The following is a 14,521-nucleotide window of genomic DNA, read 5'->3' on the forward strand; positions in this document are numbered from 1 at the left end:
TCAAATTAATTCTAAATTATTCCAATTTTCAACAAATTAATCATAATTACAAATTAGATTGTATAATTAACAAGGCTAGGCATTCAAACTTGTTAAACATATACAGTAGGTCAATCAAAAATTCAAGATTTATCAACAAGAATCGCAAATATTTAATTTAACATCTTAAATTTACGAAATTTTGCATTCGAAAAACTAAAACCTCCTAAAAGTCATAGTTAGGCTTCGAATTTGAGAATTCTGGGTTAGGCCGAAAAATACGTTTTTTATCAAAATTTTAGAATGCCTTTTACATGCGGAATTGACACAAAAATCACTCGATTTGGATGAGTAACGAAGAAACTGCCGAAAAACTGCGTACGTATAATTAAATAAACGCAATTTGCAATTAATTAACAATTACGAAAATTAATCACCCCTTTTAATTCTTGCAAATTTTTAATATTAAACCATGTTCATGCAATTTAGATTATGAAAATAATAAGAGGCTCGTGATACCACTGTTAGGTTATGATACATATGACAATTCATAAATCATGCGGAAAAACCATAAAGCCAGTAAAACATATTATTTACACATAATCATTTAGCATGGTTTAGATGCATACTCTTTGTTGCGTGCCTTCCCTAGCTGCGCCCGAACCGAACAAGAACAAGTCTTTAGGACTCCAAGTGTCGTCCCTCCGTAGATAGTCCACAGCACGTCCGGATCCGCCTTAAGATTGACCAACTAGAATCGCCCTTAAGGTTCTACTATTTTCGGCTAAATGGGCAAGAGATATGGCTGATTTTTCTGCTTAAAAATCCTAGCTTTGAATACTTGAAAACTTATGTATAAACAATGACCCTAGGCCCTTATTTATAGAGGTATGGAAAAGGAATTGGAATCCTATTAGGATACTTATTTATTTAATTAGAATCCTGCTAGGACTCTATTTAAATAAACTTTATCTAATAGGTTTAGGATTTAATCTTTTATTGAATCCCGATAGCTTTAGGATTCGCACACGAGCATCGCACGAGCACCGTACACCCGCGCAGGCCTTGCGGCCCACGCTGAGCGCACAGCGCTCGGCCCATGCTTCTGTCCGCGCGCGCCCATGGCTTCGGCTGGGCCTGGCTTGCGCTGGGCCTGGTCGAGGCTTTGGCGTGTGTTGGTGATGCGTGTGGCTTGCTGGGCGATGGCCTGGCTTCGTGCTGGGCCTTCGTCTAGCGAGCCTCGTCCGATGCTAATTCGTACGATACGCTTTCGATTAAATTCCCGATTCCGGAATTTATTTCCGATACGAACAATATTTAATATTTCCGATTCCGGAATTAATTTCCGTTTCGAACAAATATTTAATATTTCCGTTTCCGGAATTATTTTCCGATTCCGATAATATTTCCGTTTCTGACAATATTTCCGTTTCCGGCAATATTTTCGATTCCGGCAATATTTCCATTTCCGATAATATTTTCCGATACGTACCATGTTTCCGTTTCCGGCAACATCTACGACTTGGATAATATTTATATTTCCGATACGATCCATATTTCCGTTTCCGGCAATATCATCGTTTCCGGAGTATTCATTTCTTGCCTGTGACGATCTCAGCTCCCACTGAAACCAAGATCCGTCGATTCCGAATATCCATAGATGGAGTATTTAATGCCATTAAATACTTGATCCGTTTACGTACTATTTGTGTGACCCTACGGGTTCAGTCAAGAGTAAGCTGTGGATTAATATCATTAATTCCACTTGAACTGAAGCGGCCTCTAGCTAGGCATTCAGCTCACTTGATCTCACTGAATTATTAACTTGTTAATTAATACTGAACCGCATTTATTAGACTTAACATTGAATGCATACTTGGACCAAGGGCATTATTTCCTTCAGTCAGCTTATCATTGCCAATTCAGTACCATTCATTGCCCAACTTTAAATAATGTTTCTTGGCGCAAAATTTGGAGGATCTTAGGACCTTATAAATACAAAATGCTTCTTTGGAACTGTGCCCACCAGATTTTACCAGTAGCTGAGAGCTTACATCAGTTTTTACCTCAAATCTCTCCTACTTGTTCCAGATGTCGTTTACATTCTGAAAATCATTTGCACCTGTTTAGAGATTGCCCCAAATCCGGTATTTTATGGACTTATATTTTTCAACGAGTTTGGTCTAACTCTAAGTTTGATTTTTATACTTTTTACAATTCTGATTGGGGTGCATGGATCACTTTTAACCTAAATAATTCAATGAAATGGAAAAGTTTGTTTATAACAGCTATATGGCAGATTTGGTTATCCAGGAATAGGGTGGTTTTTGATCTCAAAATGAAATCTGCCTTTTCGCTGTACAATGCATTTTATGTAGATTGGACTTTTGCTAACAATTGTTCACAGGGTAAGGAGTTAGGTGCCTATCATGTTCCAGGATTGACTAAGAAAACTTGGTTTCCTCCAAAAGATGGAGTTATGAAGTTAAATGTGGATGGAGCTTGGAAGTCAAATGCAGTAGCAGGAGGTGGAGGAGTGTTCAGAAGGTCAACTGGCTCGTGGTTCGTTGGGTTCTCCAGTAAATTCACTGTTAGCTCTCCTCTTACTGCAGAGCTATATGCCTTAAGGGAGGGACTCATTATTGCTAGAGATTTCAAGTTTGAGAAGTTGGAGATAGAAACGGATGCTTTAAACCTCAAAGTGCTATTGGGAAAGATTAAGGAGCAAGATCATCATGAGCTGGGTCCTGTTTTGAGGGAGGTGGCCAATCTGCTCAATCAGTCCTGGGTGGGAGATCTCGCTCACATTCCCAAATTTTGCAACAAAGTGGCTCATTCTCTAGCTGCTCATTCTCTTATCATGGCAGTGGGAAGCAAATTACATTTCATTATCCCTTCCTGTGCAAAAAGTGATTATGAAGCTGATTTTGAAAATGCAAATCCAGAATATGTTGAAACAATTAGAAGAAATGCAAGGGATGAGGCAAACTCAATTGTGGGTGCTAAACGTTCAATTGATAATGCAGATACATTGAATCAGGTGGCGACAGCAGGCGGAGCTGCGCAACTGGTGTTTGGTTCAATTGTTGCTGACATTAAGGACGCCAGAGACAGTTTGAAAAATGGATACTGCTTTCACTCCTTTTGTTGTTGGTAGTTCAACAATGGATAAGGGTAAAGGGATAGCTTTCACTCCTTTTGTTGTTGGTAGTTCAACAATGGATACTGCTATTGAAATTGTTGAAGTAGAGGATGGGGAGATTACCAACAGCTGAAGTGTTTAAATTCGGCAGGATTATCAAGCTTTTTTGGTGGAAGATTGACAGGCTAAATCGCACTCCTATCAAAGATAAACCTAACGTTCACCAACTAAAAATATAGCAAGGGAAGCAGGGATCGTATCCACAGGGAAACAATTTTCTTTCTACTATTAATTAACTAATCTAGACTACTGGTAACAAAGAATTGGATTGGTTTGTATATTAAGCTAAGGCAAATAATCAAACTGGAATATAACAATATTAAGGGAATCTAGGGCAGCGGTTCACCACAAATGCAGACCGGGATTGGACAACGGACAATAACAATTAATTAACAATCATAACTAGGAAAACATGCATCTCTCGAATCTTATGAATCCCTTAGGATAGAACAACTAGCGGGCTCTCGCTACGTACTAGAAATAATTCCTATCTAATAGCCACAGACCAAAAACATCAGATTTATACCTCTCGGCGCATAATCTAAGGTTAATCAAACTCAAATCAAAATCGTCCGGCCGAACAGAATTGACGAGCAATGATAATAAGCTATAGAAATTATAATCAATCAATCAATTAATCAAGTCCACATATAATTCCAATCATGCATTCATGGATCCCCTAAACCCTAGAAATTAAACTACTCACTCATGATAACTAATAACAAAGCGATTAACATAATGGAAAACATGATCAAAGCAATAGAATAAATTAAAGTAAGAAACAATACCTAATTCTCCAACAATGGAAATTGAAAGCTTGTGTTTTTATATCAATCGAACTAAGTGTTTGAATTAATGTAGAGAGGAAATAAAACTTAGAAAAATAAACTAAGGGTTTAGTGCTGAAAAATAAGATGTCCCTAAAAAATAATACAAGTTTGCTTATATAGTTTTGCCAAAATAAGGCCTAAAAACGGAATTAAAAACACGAAAAACTGCTGGAGGTTGGCGTCGCCCGATCGGGCGACGCTTCGCCCGATCGGGCGAATCACTCGATAGTCGGCCCGATCGGGCCAAAATCCGCCCGATCGGGCGGGTTGCGAAATCTCCACAAAGCCTCCAGATTGACCGCTCGATCCGGATCGGGCGAGCTGCGCCCGATCGGGCGCGCGTTGATGAACTTGGCTTGCTTATACTTCCGCCCGATGGTTGCATTTCGCCCTCAGCTTCCAGGGCGATTTGCAATCTTCAATGTATCTCGCCCGTATCACCAAGTCTAACTCCCGGGGCTCAACCATAAGCATCTCAGGCTCCCGAAAGTCGACGATGGAGGTCCCGAACTTCTCGGACTCATATAGTGGCCTTGATCAACAATGAAACGGGTCTAAAACGACCAATTTCTCATAATCAAACCTGAAACTCAAGGCACACTCAATAACACACATTAGTACTAGAAACGGCTCCTAAGAGCACGTTTGATACATAAAAGTACTAAGGGACGGGGGTAAAAATTCTATATAAAACGCATATATCAAACTCCCCCAAGCTAGATCTTTGCTTGCCCCTAAGCAAAGAATTCATCGATGAATACATAAACCAACTTCACCCCAAACACATCTTAAAACAATGGATACGATTCAAGGCAAAATCCAACAAGCATGCATCAATGTCAACCAATCAAATCCATCCAACTGCTAATCCGCCTTAACAATCGTCACGCAAAGCGAACCAAAAATGCACATTGGAATTCAAGACTAGTGCTCACATACTCGTCACTCATTTATGTGGCGGATAAAAGATGTACCCGTTCGCTCTCCTCCCAACATATGAGTGAACAATGCCCTCCCAAACTCACAACACTCGTGTGTCTAGAAAAACATACACTCAACCTAATAGTCGACTCGAAATATGTCATGTCATAACTTGCATTGATAAACAACTACTTTCACATTAATACAACTCTATGCACAAAGGTCGGAAGGTCTTTCAAGCTTGTAATGTTAGGCTTAGGTAAGGGTGCGGTAAATTTGGGTAAAATGTGAGCTTAAAGCCTTGGCTTTGGGGAGCATAAATCCTAGCAAAACCATGGTCAACCACAAATGATGACCACAACCACAACTTCCCACTCAACACATGATGAAACAACAAACAAACCACACTATACTTTCTTGCCTTTCTTTCACAATTAAAATCAATCACTCATAAAGATAAGAAATTACAATACTTGAGTAAAACAATGCTTTGAATTTTCTTGAGAATAACGATTTTTCCTTCTTATTTTTTTTTCTTGCTCAATCTCATTTTTTTTTTCTTTTTTTTTCTTTTTTTTTTTTTTTGGAACCTTCCCACGATTTTTTTTCTTTTATTCTCCTCATCTCATTCATTGTTTTTCAACAACAATCATGATAAGAAGAATTTCCCTTTTCAATACTCAATATGCTCAAAATGTACCACACTGCAACTCCCTCACCTCACTACTATTAGCTCCCCCAAGCTAGGCTTGGGACTAGTAACCAATGGGGAATTTACGGGCTTGTAATGTGGTTAGTCACCGAATAAATGGCACAGGCACAACATGGGTAGAAAAAGAGGGAACAAACGTATCTAATTTCATCTGAAGGCTACCTAAATAGAAAAATGCCTTCGTCCTCCACAATGTGCATGTGTATGAGTCATAAAACATTACTAATAGTTGCAAACCAATACTCAAAATCAATGGCACACCAGGAAGCTATCACACATCCTAACCAAGTCAACTAGTCAAGCACCAAGTCCACAAGTAGTTGGTCAGAGTTGACTCATGTCAAGGCATCAAAGTAATCGGATCTCAAATCATGGTTAACAAATCAACAATGCTCGTCATCAAAAACCAAGAATCAAAACAGTTTACAATCAAGGGGCACAGGGAAGCATGGTTTTGTATTCATCGGAACGTATTTTTGTATTTTTTTTTTTTTTTCAAAGCAATAAACTAATCTAGAAAGCATTAAACACACCAAAAATAAACACACCAAAATAAAGAAATGCAATAATAAAAGAAAGACATACCTACAATGTACAAGTAGTGTGAAACCCCCCCCCAAACCAAATCAGACAATGTCCTCATTGGCTCAAGGGTATCGAACCTCATCATCAACATCATCTCGGCATCACTGATGGCCTTGGCCATCATCACCATCATCATCACCATCATCTCGGCCAGCATGCCCACTAGGACCCGCTCCCCACCCTCCGTACTGGGTGGGTGTGAAGGTGCCCATAGAACCCGGAGCTCCATATCCCTCCGCGGGATAGGTAAACCAGGTAGGGTGCTCGTAATCTGGGGCAATATAGCCCTGCCTGGCATACTGATCATAAAATGGGAACATGGTCCTCTGGTGATCAGCTGCGAACTCCCGGAACCCGAGCTCAAGTCTGCTCAACCTCTCATCAATGGACCCCTGATCCTCATGAACTACCGGGCCACTCTGGGGCCTCCCCGTGTCTCGACGCCCCCTCCTGAAGTAGGTGCGAGGCTCTGGCTGGTACTGATGGGGCTCTGGCTGAGGGTCAGGCTGAGGCTGGGGGTCAAGCTGAGGTTCTTGCTCAAATCCAACAAATAGATAATGAGCCTGACCGGGTCTGAAACTAGTGCGGCCCTGAGGGTCGGGCAAGGTGAAAAGCCTGTTTCCCTCGAACATCCAGTACATGGCTCCCGGCCTAAATAACCCATGCTCCCCCTGTAGCCTACGGAGTCCAGCAAAATAAGCCAAATCAAGCAAGTTGCTACCCAGAACTGGAATCTGGTTAGCCTCAGTAAAATTGGCCGTGGCCATGGCTATGTGGGTGATCAACCCACCAATGGTAATCTTGGTAGTATGTGTGGATGTGGCTATGGAGTAAAATTGAGAGGCCATGTGATGTGCAAGGTTCATTTTGTAGCTCTCCTCTCCTTCGGAAACGTAGCCACCTAAGATCTCTAGCTCCGTACTCCTAATATTCTGGGTCTCATCCCTACCAAAGATCGTAAAACCAAGAAACCTGTAGAAGACAATGGGTACCGGGTGTTGAATCTTGGAAGCATGCAAATGTTGCATACTCCCGGGATTCGCATTGCCCGTAAGCTTTCCCCACATGGTGCAGTTATTGTGAGTCTCCTTGGGTTTCCTACTATATGTGGTAGACAATCCAAAAATCCTACCAAAATCAGATAAGCTCATGGTGTAGGTCCGGTTCATCACACGAAATTGAACCGATGACACGGTTCGATAACCATCCCTACGAACATTAAAACTACTCAAGAATTCTAGAGTCAACCGCCTAAATGTGAGACGGAGCATACCATACATGCTACTCATACCAACACCAACAAAAACACGTTTTACATCACGCTCAATTCCCATATCATGCAATGATTTTTGACATATAAAGCGAGTAGGGATTACCTCCCTCAATTTGAGGTGCATGAATCGTGCTCGTTGCTCCTCCGTAATAAAGATGACATCCGGAAAATCCGTGACGGGCTCGAATTGCGGTGGTGGAGGTGGTGGTGTCGGTTCCCGAGCTCGGCTTGTGGAAGCCTCATGTTGATTTCTTGGTACCCTCGTGCATTTTCTTTGTGGTCTATTTGCCATTGATGAAAAATCTGAATTTTTGAGTTTTTTGAGCTTTTTGGGTGAATTTGGGGATTTTGTGGGGATGAGAGAAAACTTAAATCGGTTAGGTGTAGGTTGTAGAGGATGATGAGAGGATGATTTTGATGAAAGATTTGTTGAATTTGGTGGAGATTTGAGGGAGATATGGTGGTTTGAAGTTTTTGGAAGTTGGGGTTTAATGGAGGAGTGAGAGAAAGTTAGGTTGAAGATGAAGAGGAAGTGAAGAAAGATTGGGGAAACCGTGAGTTTATCGCTGAAATCGCGTCTCGACCGATCGGGCGACTTTCCGCCCGATCGGGCGGGATGCGATCCTTTTCTTTACATGCGTGCGCGCCCGATCGGGCGCACCTCGCCCGATCCGAATCGGGCGATTTGCGAAAGCTCATTTTCTTGACTTTTTCCTGCCCAGAATCATCCTTGACTTTTCCTCGAAAATTTCATCAACCGCCCGATCGGGCAAAATAATTTCGCCCGATCGGCCCTTCCACTCGTCTTTTGGGCTCGATCGGGCAAACAAACGCCCGACTCGGGCGTTCCACTCGCCAAAGCGCCCGATCGGGCAAAATTATTTCGCCCGATCGAGCATTCCACTCGCTGGACCGCCCGATCGGGCATGCTGCGCCCGATCGGGCGGAAATAAACTGCAAGAAACTCATCCGTGCGCGCCCGATCGGGCGCACCTCGCCCGATACGGATCGGGCGGTTTGCAGCGTGCTTGGCCTTGTGCGTAATTTCACTTTCTCGAACTTGGAGCTTTAGGCCTGCACATTATTAAACACCCAAACAGCGTAATGCCCTCTTCTCGCCTCACTAACACCAAAAAAACAACACTTAAACACACTTAGGTATGGAAATACTAACTAAACACACAAAAATAGAATGAAAAATGCAAAAAATCAAACTTATACTACTTCAAGCGATAAAATACGGGTTGCCTCCCGCAAAGCGCTGGTTTATTTCTAGGTCCCGCTCGACCTTGTTACCTTGAATATGCAGTTTATGAGGCGGAGGGATGGAGGTGATGGACCTCAACCACTCCTACAGTAGCCCCATCATGGTACAACTTCAGACGTTGCCCGTTGACCTTGAATCGTTCACCATTCCCATTCTCTACTTCAACAGACCCAAACTTGCTTACCATAATCACAGTGAACGGCCCAGACCACCTAGATTTAAGTTTTCCAGGAAATAACTTAAGCCTAGAGTTAAAAAGTAGAACCTTGTCGCCCACCGCGAACTCTCTATGCAAAATGTGATTGTCGTGCCACTTCTTGGTCTTTTCCTTGTAAATTCGGGCACTATCATAGGCTTGTAGTCGGAATTCATCGAGCTCACCTAATTGAAGTAACCGCTTCTCACCGGCTAGCTTTGCATCCATGTTGAGCTGTTTGATTGCCCAATAAGCCTTGTACTCCATTTCTACTGGTAGGTGACACGCCTTGCCATACACCAACCGATACGGGGAGGTACCAATAGGTGTCTTAAAGGCGGTTCTGTATGCCCATAGAGTATCATCTAGCTTATCGCTCCAATCCTTCCTAGACTTTGCCACCACTTTCTCAAGGATAGATTTGATCTCTCGGTTGGAGACCTCAACTTGACCACTCGTCTGAGGGTGGTAGGCTAGTCCAGTGCGGTGATAAACTCCATACTTGCGCAGGAGCGCATCCAGATGCTTCTCATGGAAGTGTGACCCTCCATCACTGATCAAAGCGCGCGGAACCCCAAATCTAGGAAAAATGATCTTCTTGAACAGGGAGATGACTGTCTTAGCATCGTTAGTAGGTGAGGCAACGGCTTCCACCCACTTTGACACATAATCTACAGCAACAAGGATATACAAGTTACCCTTGGACGATGGGAATGGTCCCATATAATCAATCCCCCACACATCGAAAATCTCAACCTCAAGGATCCCGTTCTGTGGCATCTCATACCTCCTCGAAATAGTGCCGGCCCTCTGGCACGCATCACAAGCCATAATAAAAGCTTGTGCATCTTTGAACATAGTAGGCCAGTAAAAACCACATTGCGACAGCTTAGCGTTTGTTTTCGACGGTCCATGGTGGCCACCATAAGGTGAAGAATGACACCTACTGATAACACCTTGAACTTCCCATTCTGGAATACAACGCTTGTATAACCCTTCAGCAGTCTCACGAAACAAGTAAGGATCGTCCCAAAAGTAGAACCGGACATCATGTAGGAATTTCTTCTTCTGTTGATATGAAAGATCGGCCGGAAGAATTCTACCTACAATGTAGTTAGCAAAATCTGCGAACCATGGTGACTGACTGGCAAGTGCAAGTAAATGATCATCCGGAAATGAATCATCAATCGGTGTAGATCCCTTACCATCGTCATACCTCAATCTAGACAAGTGATCTGCAACCACATTCTCAGCCCCTTTCTTGTCGCGGATCTCTAGATCGAACTCCTGTAGCAGTAGTATCCATCGAATAAGCCTAGGCTTGGCTTCCTTCTTAGAGAGAAGATACTTAAGGGCCGCATGGTCAGTATAGACTATCACCTTGGATCCAATCAGATAGGTGCGGAATTTATCCAAGGCATAGACTATAGCTAGAAGCTCCTTCTCAGTAGTTGCATAATTAACTTGAGCTTCATCCAAGGTCTTACTTGCATAATAGATGGCATGTAAAACCTTCTCCTTTCTCTGACCCAGCACTGCCCCAACTGCATAATCACTTGCATCACACATTATCTCAAACGGAATATCCCATTCGGGAGAACGGATGATGGGAGCCGAAATCAGTGCCTGTTTAATCCTGTCAAAGGCTTCAAGACAAGCATCAGTAAACACAAACGGGGCATCCTTGAGAAGGAGCTGGGTAAGTGGTTTAACAATTTTAGAGAAATCCTTGATAAAGCGGCGATAAAACCCCGCATGACCAAGAAAACTTCTAACACCCTTCACATTAACTGGAGGGGGTAATTGTTCAATCACTTGGACCTTAGCTCGATCCACCTGAATGCCCTTATCAGATATCAAATGTCCCAAAACCACCCCTTCAGTAACCATGAAATGACACTTTTCCCAGTTCAAGACTAAATTGCACTCTTCACATCTTTTCAAAACTTTAGTCAGATTTAGCAAGCAAGAATCAAAAGAAGTACCATAGACGCTAAAATCATCCATAAACACTTCCATGATAGACTCAATAAAATCAGAAAAAATACTCATCATGCAACGTTGGAAAGTAGCAGGCGCATTACACAGACCAAAAGGCATCCTACGATATGCAAAGGTACCATAGGGGCAGGTGAAGGTGGTCTTTTCCTGGTCGTCTGGATGTATGGGAATTTGAAAGAAACCAGAATAACCATCCAGATAACAGAAAAACTTGTGACAGGCTAGCCTTTCTAACATTTGATCAATGAAGGGAAGGGGAAAATGGTCCTTTTTAGTAGCAACATTAAGACGCCTATAATCAATGCACATGCGCCAACCTGTGACTACCCTAGTTGGTATCAACTCATTTTTTTCATTTCTCACCACAGTTGTCCCCCCTTTCTTAGGCACTACCTGAACGGGACTCACCCACTTAGAATCAGACACAGCATACACTATACCCGCATCAAGCAATTTCATAACTTCAGCTTTTACAACATCTTGCATGACAGGGTTCAAACGACGCTGGGGTTGAATGCATGGTTTATGATTTTCATCTAGATGTATCCTATGCATACAAAAGTCAGGGCTAATACCCTTTAAATCATCAATACTGTACCCAATGGCCTTTTTGTGCCTTTTCAACACAATAAGAAGTTGGGATAACTGGCCTGCATCAAGTGCAGTACTGACGATCACAGGGCAAAGTTGTTCATTATCTAAAAACGCATACTTAAGGTTAGCAGGAAGAGGTTTAAGTTCGGGTTTCTTTACCTCTTTAACAGAACAAACCGGCCGAACTAACCTCTTCAATTTGATGCCCTCCGGCTCAGATTCTCCACCATTAAGAGCCAACTCCAGAGCATCCACTTCAGCACTCCAAGAACTGCTATCACCTGCAGAAGACTCACAACAAAGCACTGCCTCCAAAGGGTCTCTTTCGAGAACTTGGGAGACGTTATCACGAGTAATAAAATCGACTACATCTATGCGATAGCATTGTTCCTCCTCTAGCATGGGACTTTTTAAGGCACTATTCAGATTAAAAGTCACCTTATCATCCCCAACAGACAATGTCAATTTCCCACTTTTAACATCAATTACCGCCCCCGCCGTATGAAGGAAGGGTCTACCTAAGATTATGGGAATTTGAGAATCCTCCTGCATGTCTAATACTACAAAGTCCACAGGTATATAGAATTTACCTACTCTAACAGGGACGTCCTCTAAAACACCTAAGGGGTATTTGACAGAACGGTCGGCCATTTGTAGAGTGATATTGGTAACCTTAAGCTCACCCATATTCAGTTTAGTACAGACAGACAAAGGCATGACAGACACACTAGCACCTAGATCACATAAAGCTTTATCAATAAATACGGTGCCAATGTTACATGGGATGGAAAAACTCCCGGGGTCCTTAAGTTTAGGTGGAGACTTGTTTTGCAAATAAGCACTACATTCCTCAGTGAAAGCTACAGTCTCTACCTCACAAAAAGCACGTTTTCTGGTCAAAATATCCTTCATGAATTTAGCATAAGCAGGAACTTGTAAAATTAATTCAGTAAAAGGAACCGTTACCTGCAAATTTTTGACCACTTCCAAGAATCTGCCAAACTGCTTGTCTAGCTTATTTTTGAGTTGTCGGTTTGGGAAGGGGAGTGCAGTAGGTGGTACTTGTATATCCGCTCCCTTCTTAACCGCAGTTGTAGCCTCATTCTCATTGACTATCTTTTCAGCTGGTTCCTTTTCACCCATAACTATCTTCGGGATTTCCTCACTGACCAGATCACTAGCAGACACCCCGGAATCAACCTCAACCGGCATAGAAGGACCATCATAATCCCTACCACTCCTCAATGTAATTGCATTAGCAGACTCCCTATTTTCGGGCTGTGAAGGAAGTTGGCCTGGTGGCCTCCCTGCAATAGTAGTAGCCATCTGTGCCAACTGTGTATCAATGATCTTGTTATGAGCAGTAAGAGCATCGATTTTTGCATCATTTTCACTTAGAGATTTTTGCATTTGTAGCATCATGTTTCTCATCTCTACTAGCATAGGGTCAGGCTGTGTGGCTTGAGGTTGTGGTTGTGGGGGTGATGTGTGTTGTCTAGAGAACCCAGGTGGCCCACTAGACTGTTGGTTGTAGTTGTTTCGGGGTTGGTAAGATTGTTGGTGTGGGGGTTGATATGGTTGTGGTGGTGGATGTTGAACTTGGTGAGGGTTTTGGATGTTGTTGCTCCTGTAGGAAAGCAGAGGGTTATTTTTGTAGCCCTCATTGTAAGAGTTGGAGAATGGGTTGTTTTGTTTGTAGGATTGAAAAGCATTACATTGTTCAATAGAGCTTCTACATTCCTGTGCATAATGACCAGACATTCCACAACTTTCACAAATAGTAGTAGGTTGGGCACTCATAGCAGCTACACTAACAGGTTGGGCAGATTGAGCATTGGCCGCTTGCATATTATCGAATTTATAATGTAAAGCAGTCAATTGGGCAGTTAATTGTTCAATAGAATTTAAATCATGCTTACCACCCCTGTTAGATAGACCTCTAGGATTTCCATACTGGGCATTGTGAATGGCTATCTCCTCAATCACCTCCATAGCTCTAGGCACCTCAAGTTGCATGAACCTCCCACTGGCAGCTGAATCCAACAAACATTTAGACTCATTGCCCAGACCATTATAAAACTGCTGAATCAAGAACCAATCTTCCAAACCATGGTGCGGGCATTCTCTTTGCAAATCCTTGAATCTCTCCCAAACCTCGAACAAACTCTCATCCGCTTGTTGTGAGATACCTAATATCTGACCCCTCAGACGAGCCGTTTTCTCAGGTGGAAAATATTTAACATAAAAAGCAAGAGCCAAGGATTCCCAATTATTGATTTTCAAAGCCGCCCGATTCAACCCATTAATCCACAGTTTAGCTTTCCCACTCAAAGAGAACGGGAAAAGTATCTCCATAGTCTGCTCTGGAGTCAATCCCTTTTGCTTGATGGTGGAGCAATATTGGATAAAGGACTGAATGTGAAGATTCGGATCTTCACCTGGTTCCCCACCGTACTGGCGTCTCTCGATCATGTTAATCAATGCGGGCTCAATCTTGAAGGTCTCAGCTGCAATAGAAGGCATGATCGCCTTTGGTAGCACGGACAGACTTGGCTTAGAATAGTCCGTAAGCCGTGGGGTAGGTGGCGGTATCAGATTTTCGTCACCCATCTCTATCTCTGAAACTGAATCTGTATCTGAAGGAAAAAATCGCCAATATTATGATCAGAATCAGAGTAATTCCCACACTGTGCAATGAAAGTTCTTCGTCTACGAAAGGTTCTTTCGGGCTCAAGATCGAATGGAGTAAGATTACTAGTACCTACGGTCCTGGGCATAGACAAAGACTACAAAACAATGTGAGATCCGGTCTCAAGGAACGTGAGTTCCTTGAGTACTAACAAACAATAATCTAGGATAATCAATCAACAACAGAAAATAAAACCGTTTCCCCGGCAATGGCGCCAAAATTTGACAGGCTAAATCGCACTCCTATCAAAGATAAACCTAACGTTCACCAAC

General features: G+C 42.5%; 1 protein-coding gene and 1 non-coding gene across 2 annotated transcripts; both read left to right on the top strand.

Annotated features, from left to right (window-relative positions):
* Positions 1-1,981: 1,981 nt before the first annotated feature.
* LOC130470200 (uncharacterized) lies at positions 1,982-3,136 on the top strand. Its single transcript, XM_056839841.1, has one exon. The coding sequence runs from the start codon at positions 1,982-1,984 to the stop codon at positions 3,134-3,136; it is 1,155 nt and encodes a 384-aa protein (XP_056695819.1).
* Positions 3,137-13,664: 10,528 nt separating this feature from the next.
* Positions 13,665-13,771, top strand: LOC130470916 (small nucleolar RNA R71). Its single transcript, XR_008931632.1, has one exon. It is a non-coding gene; the product is annotated as a small nucleolar RNA R71 (small nucleolar RNA).
* Positions 13,772-14,521: the final 750 nt, after the last annotated feature.

Source organism: Spinacia oleracea, chromosome 3 (genome assembly GCF_020520425.1).
Source record: "Spinacia oleracea cultivar Varoflay chromosome 3, BTI_SOV_V1, whole genome shotgun sequence".
Taxonomy (NCBI): Eukaryota; Viridiplantae; Streptophyta; class Magnoliopsida; order Caryophyllales; family Amaranthaceae; genus Spinacia; species Spinacia oleracea.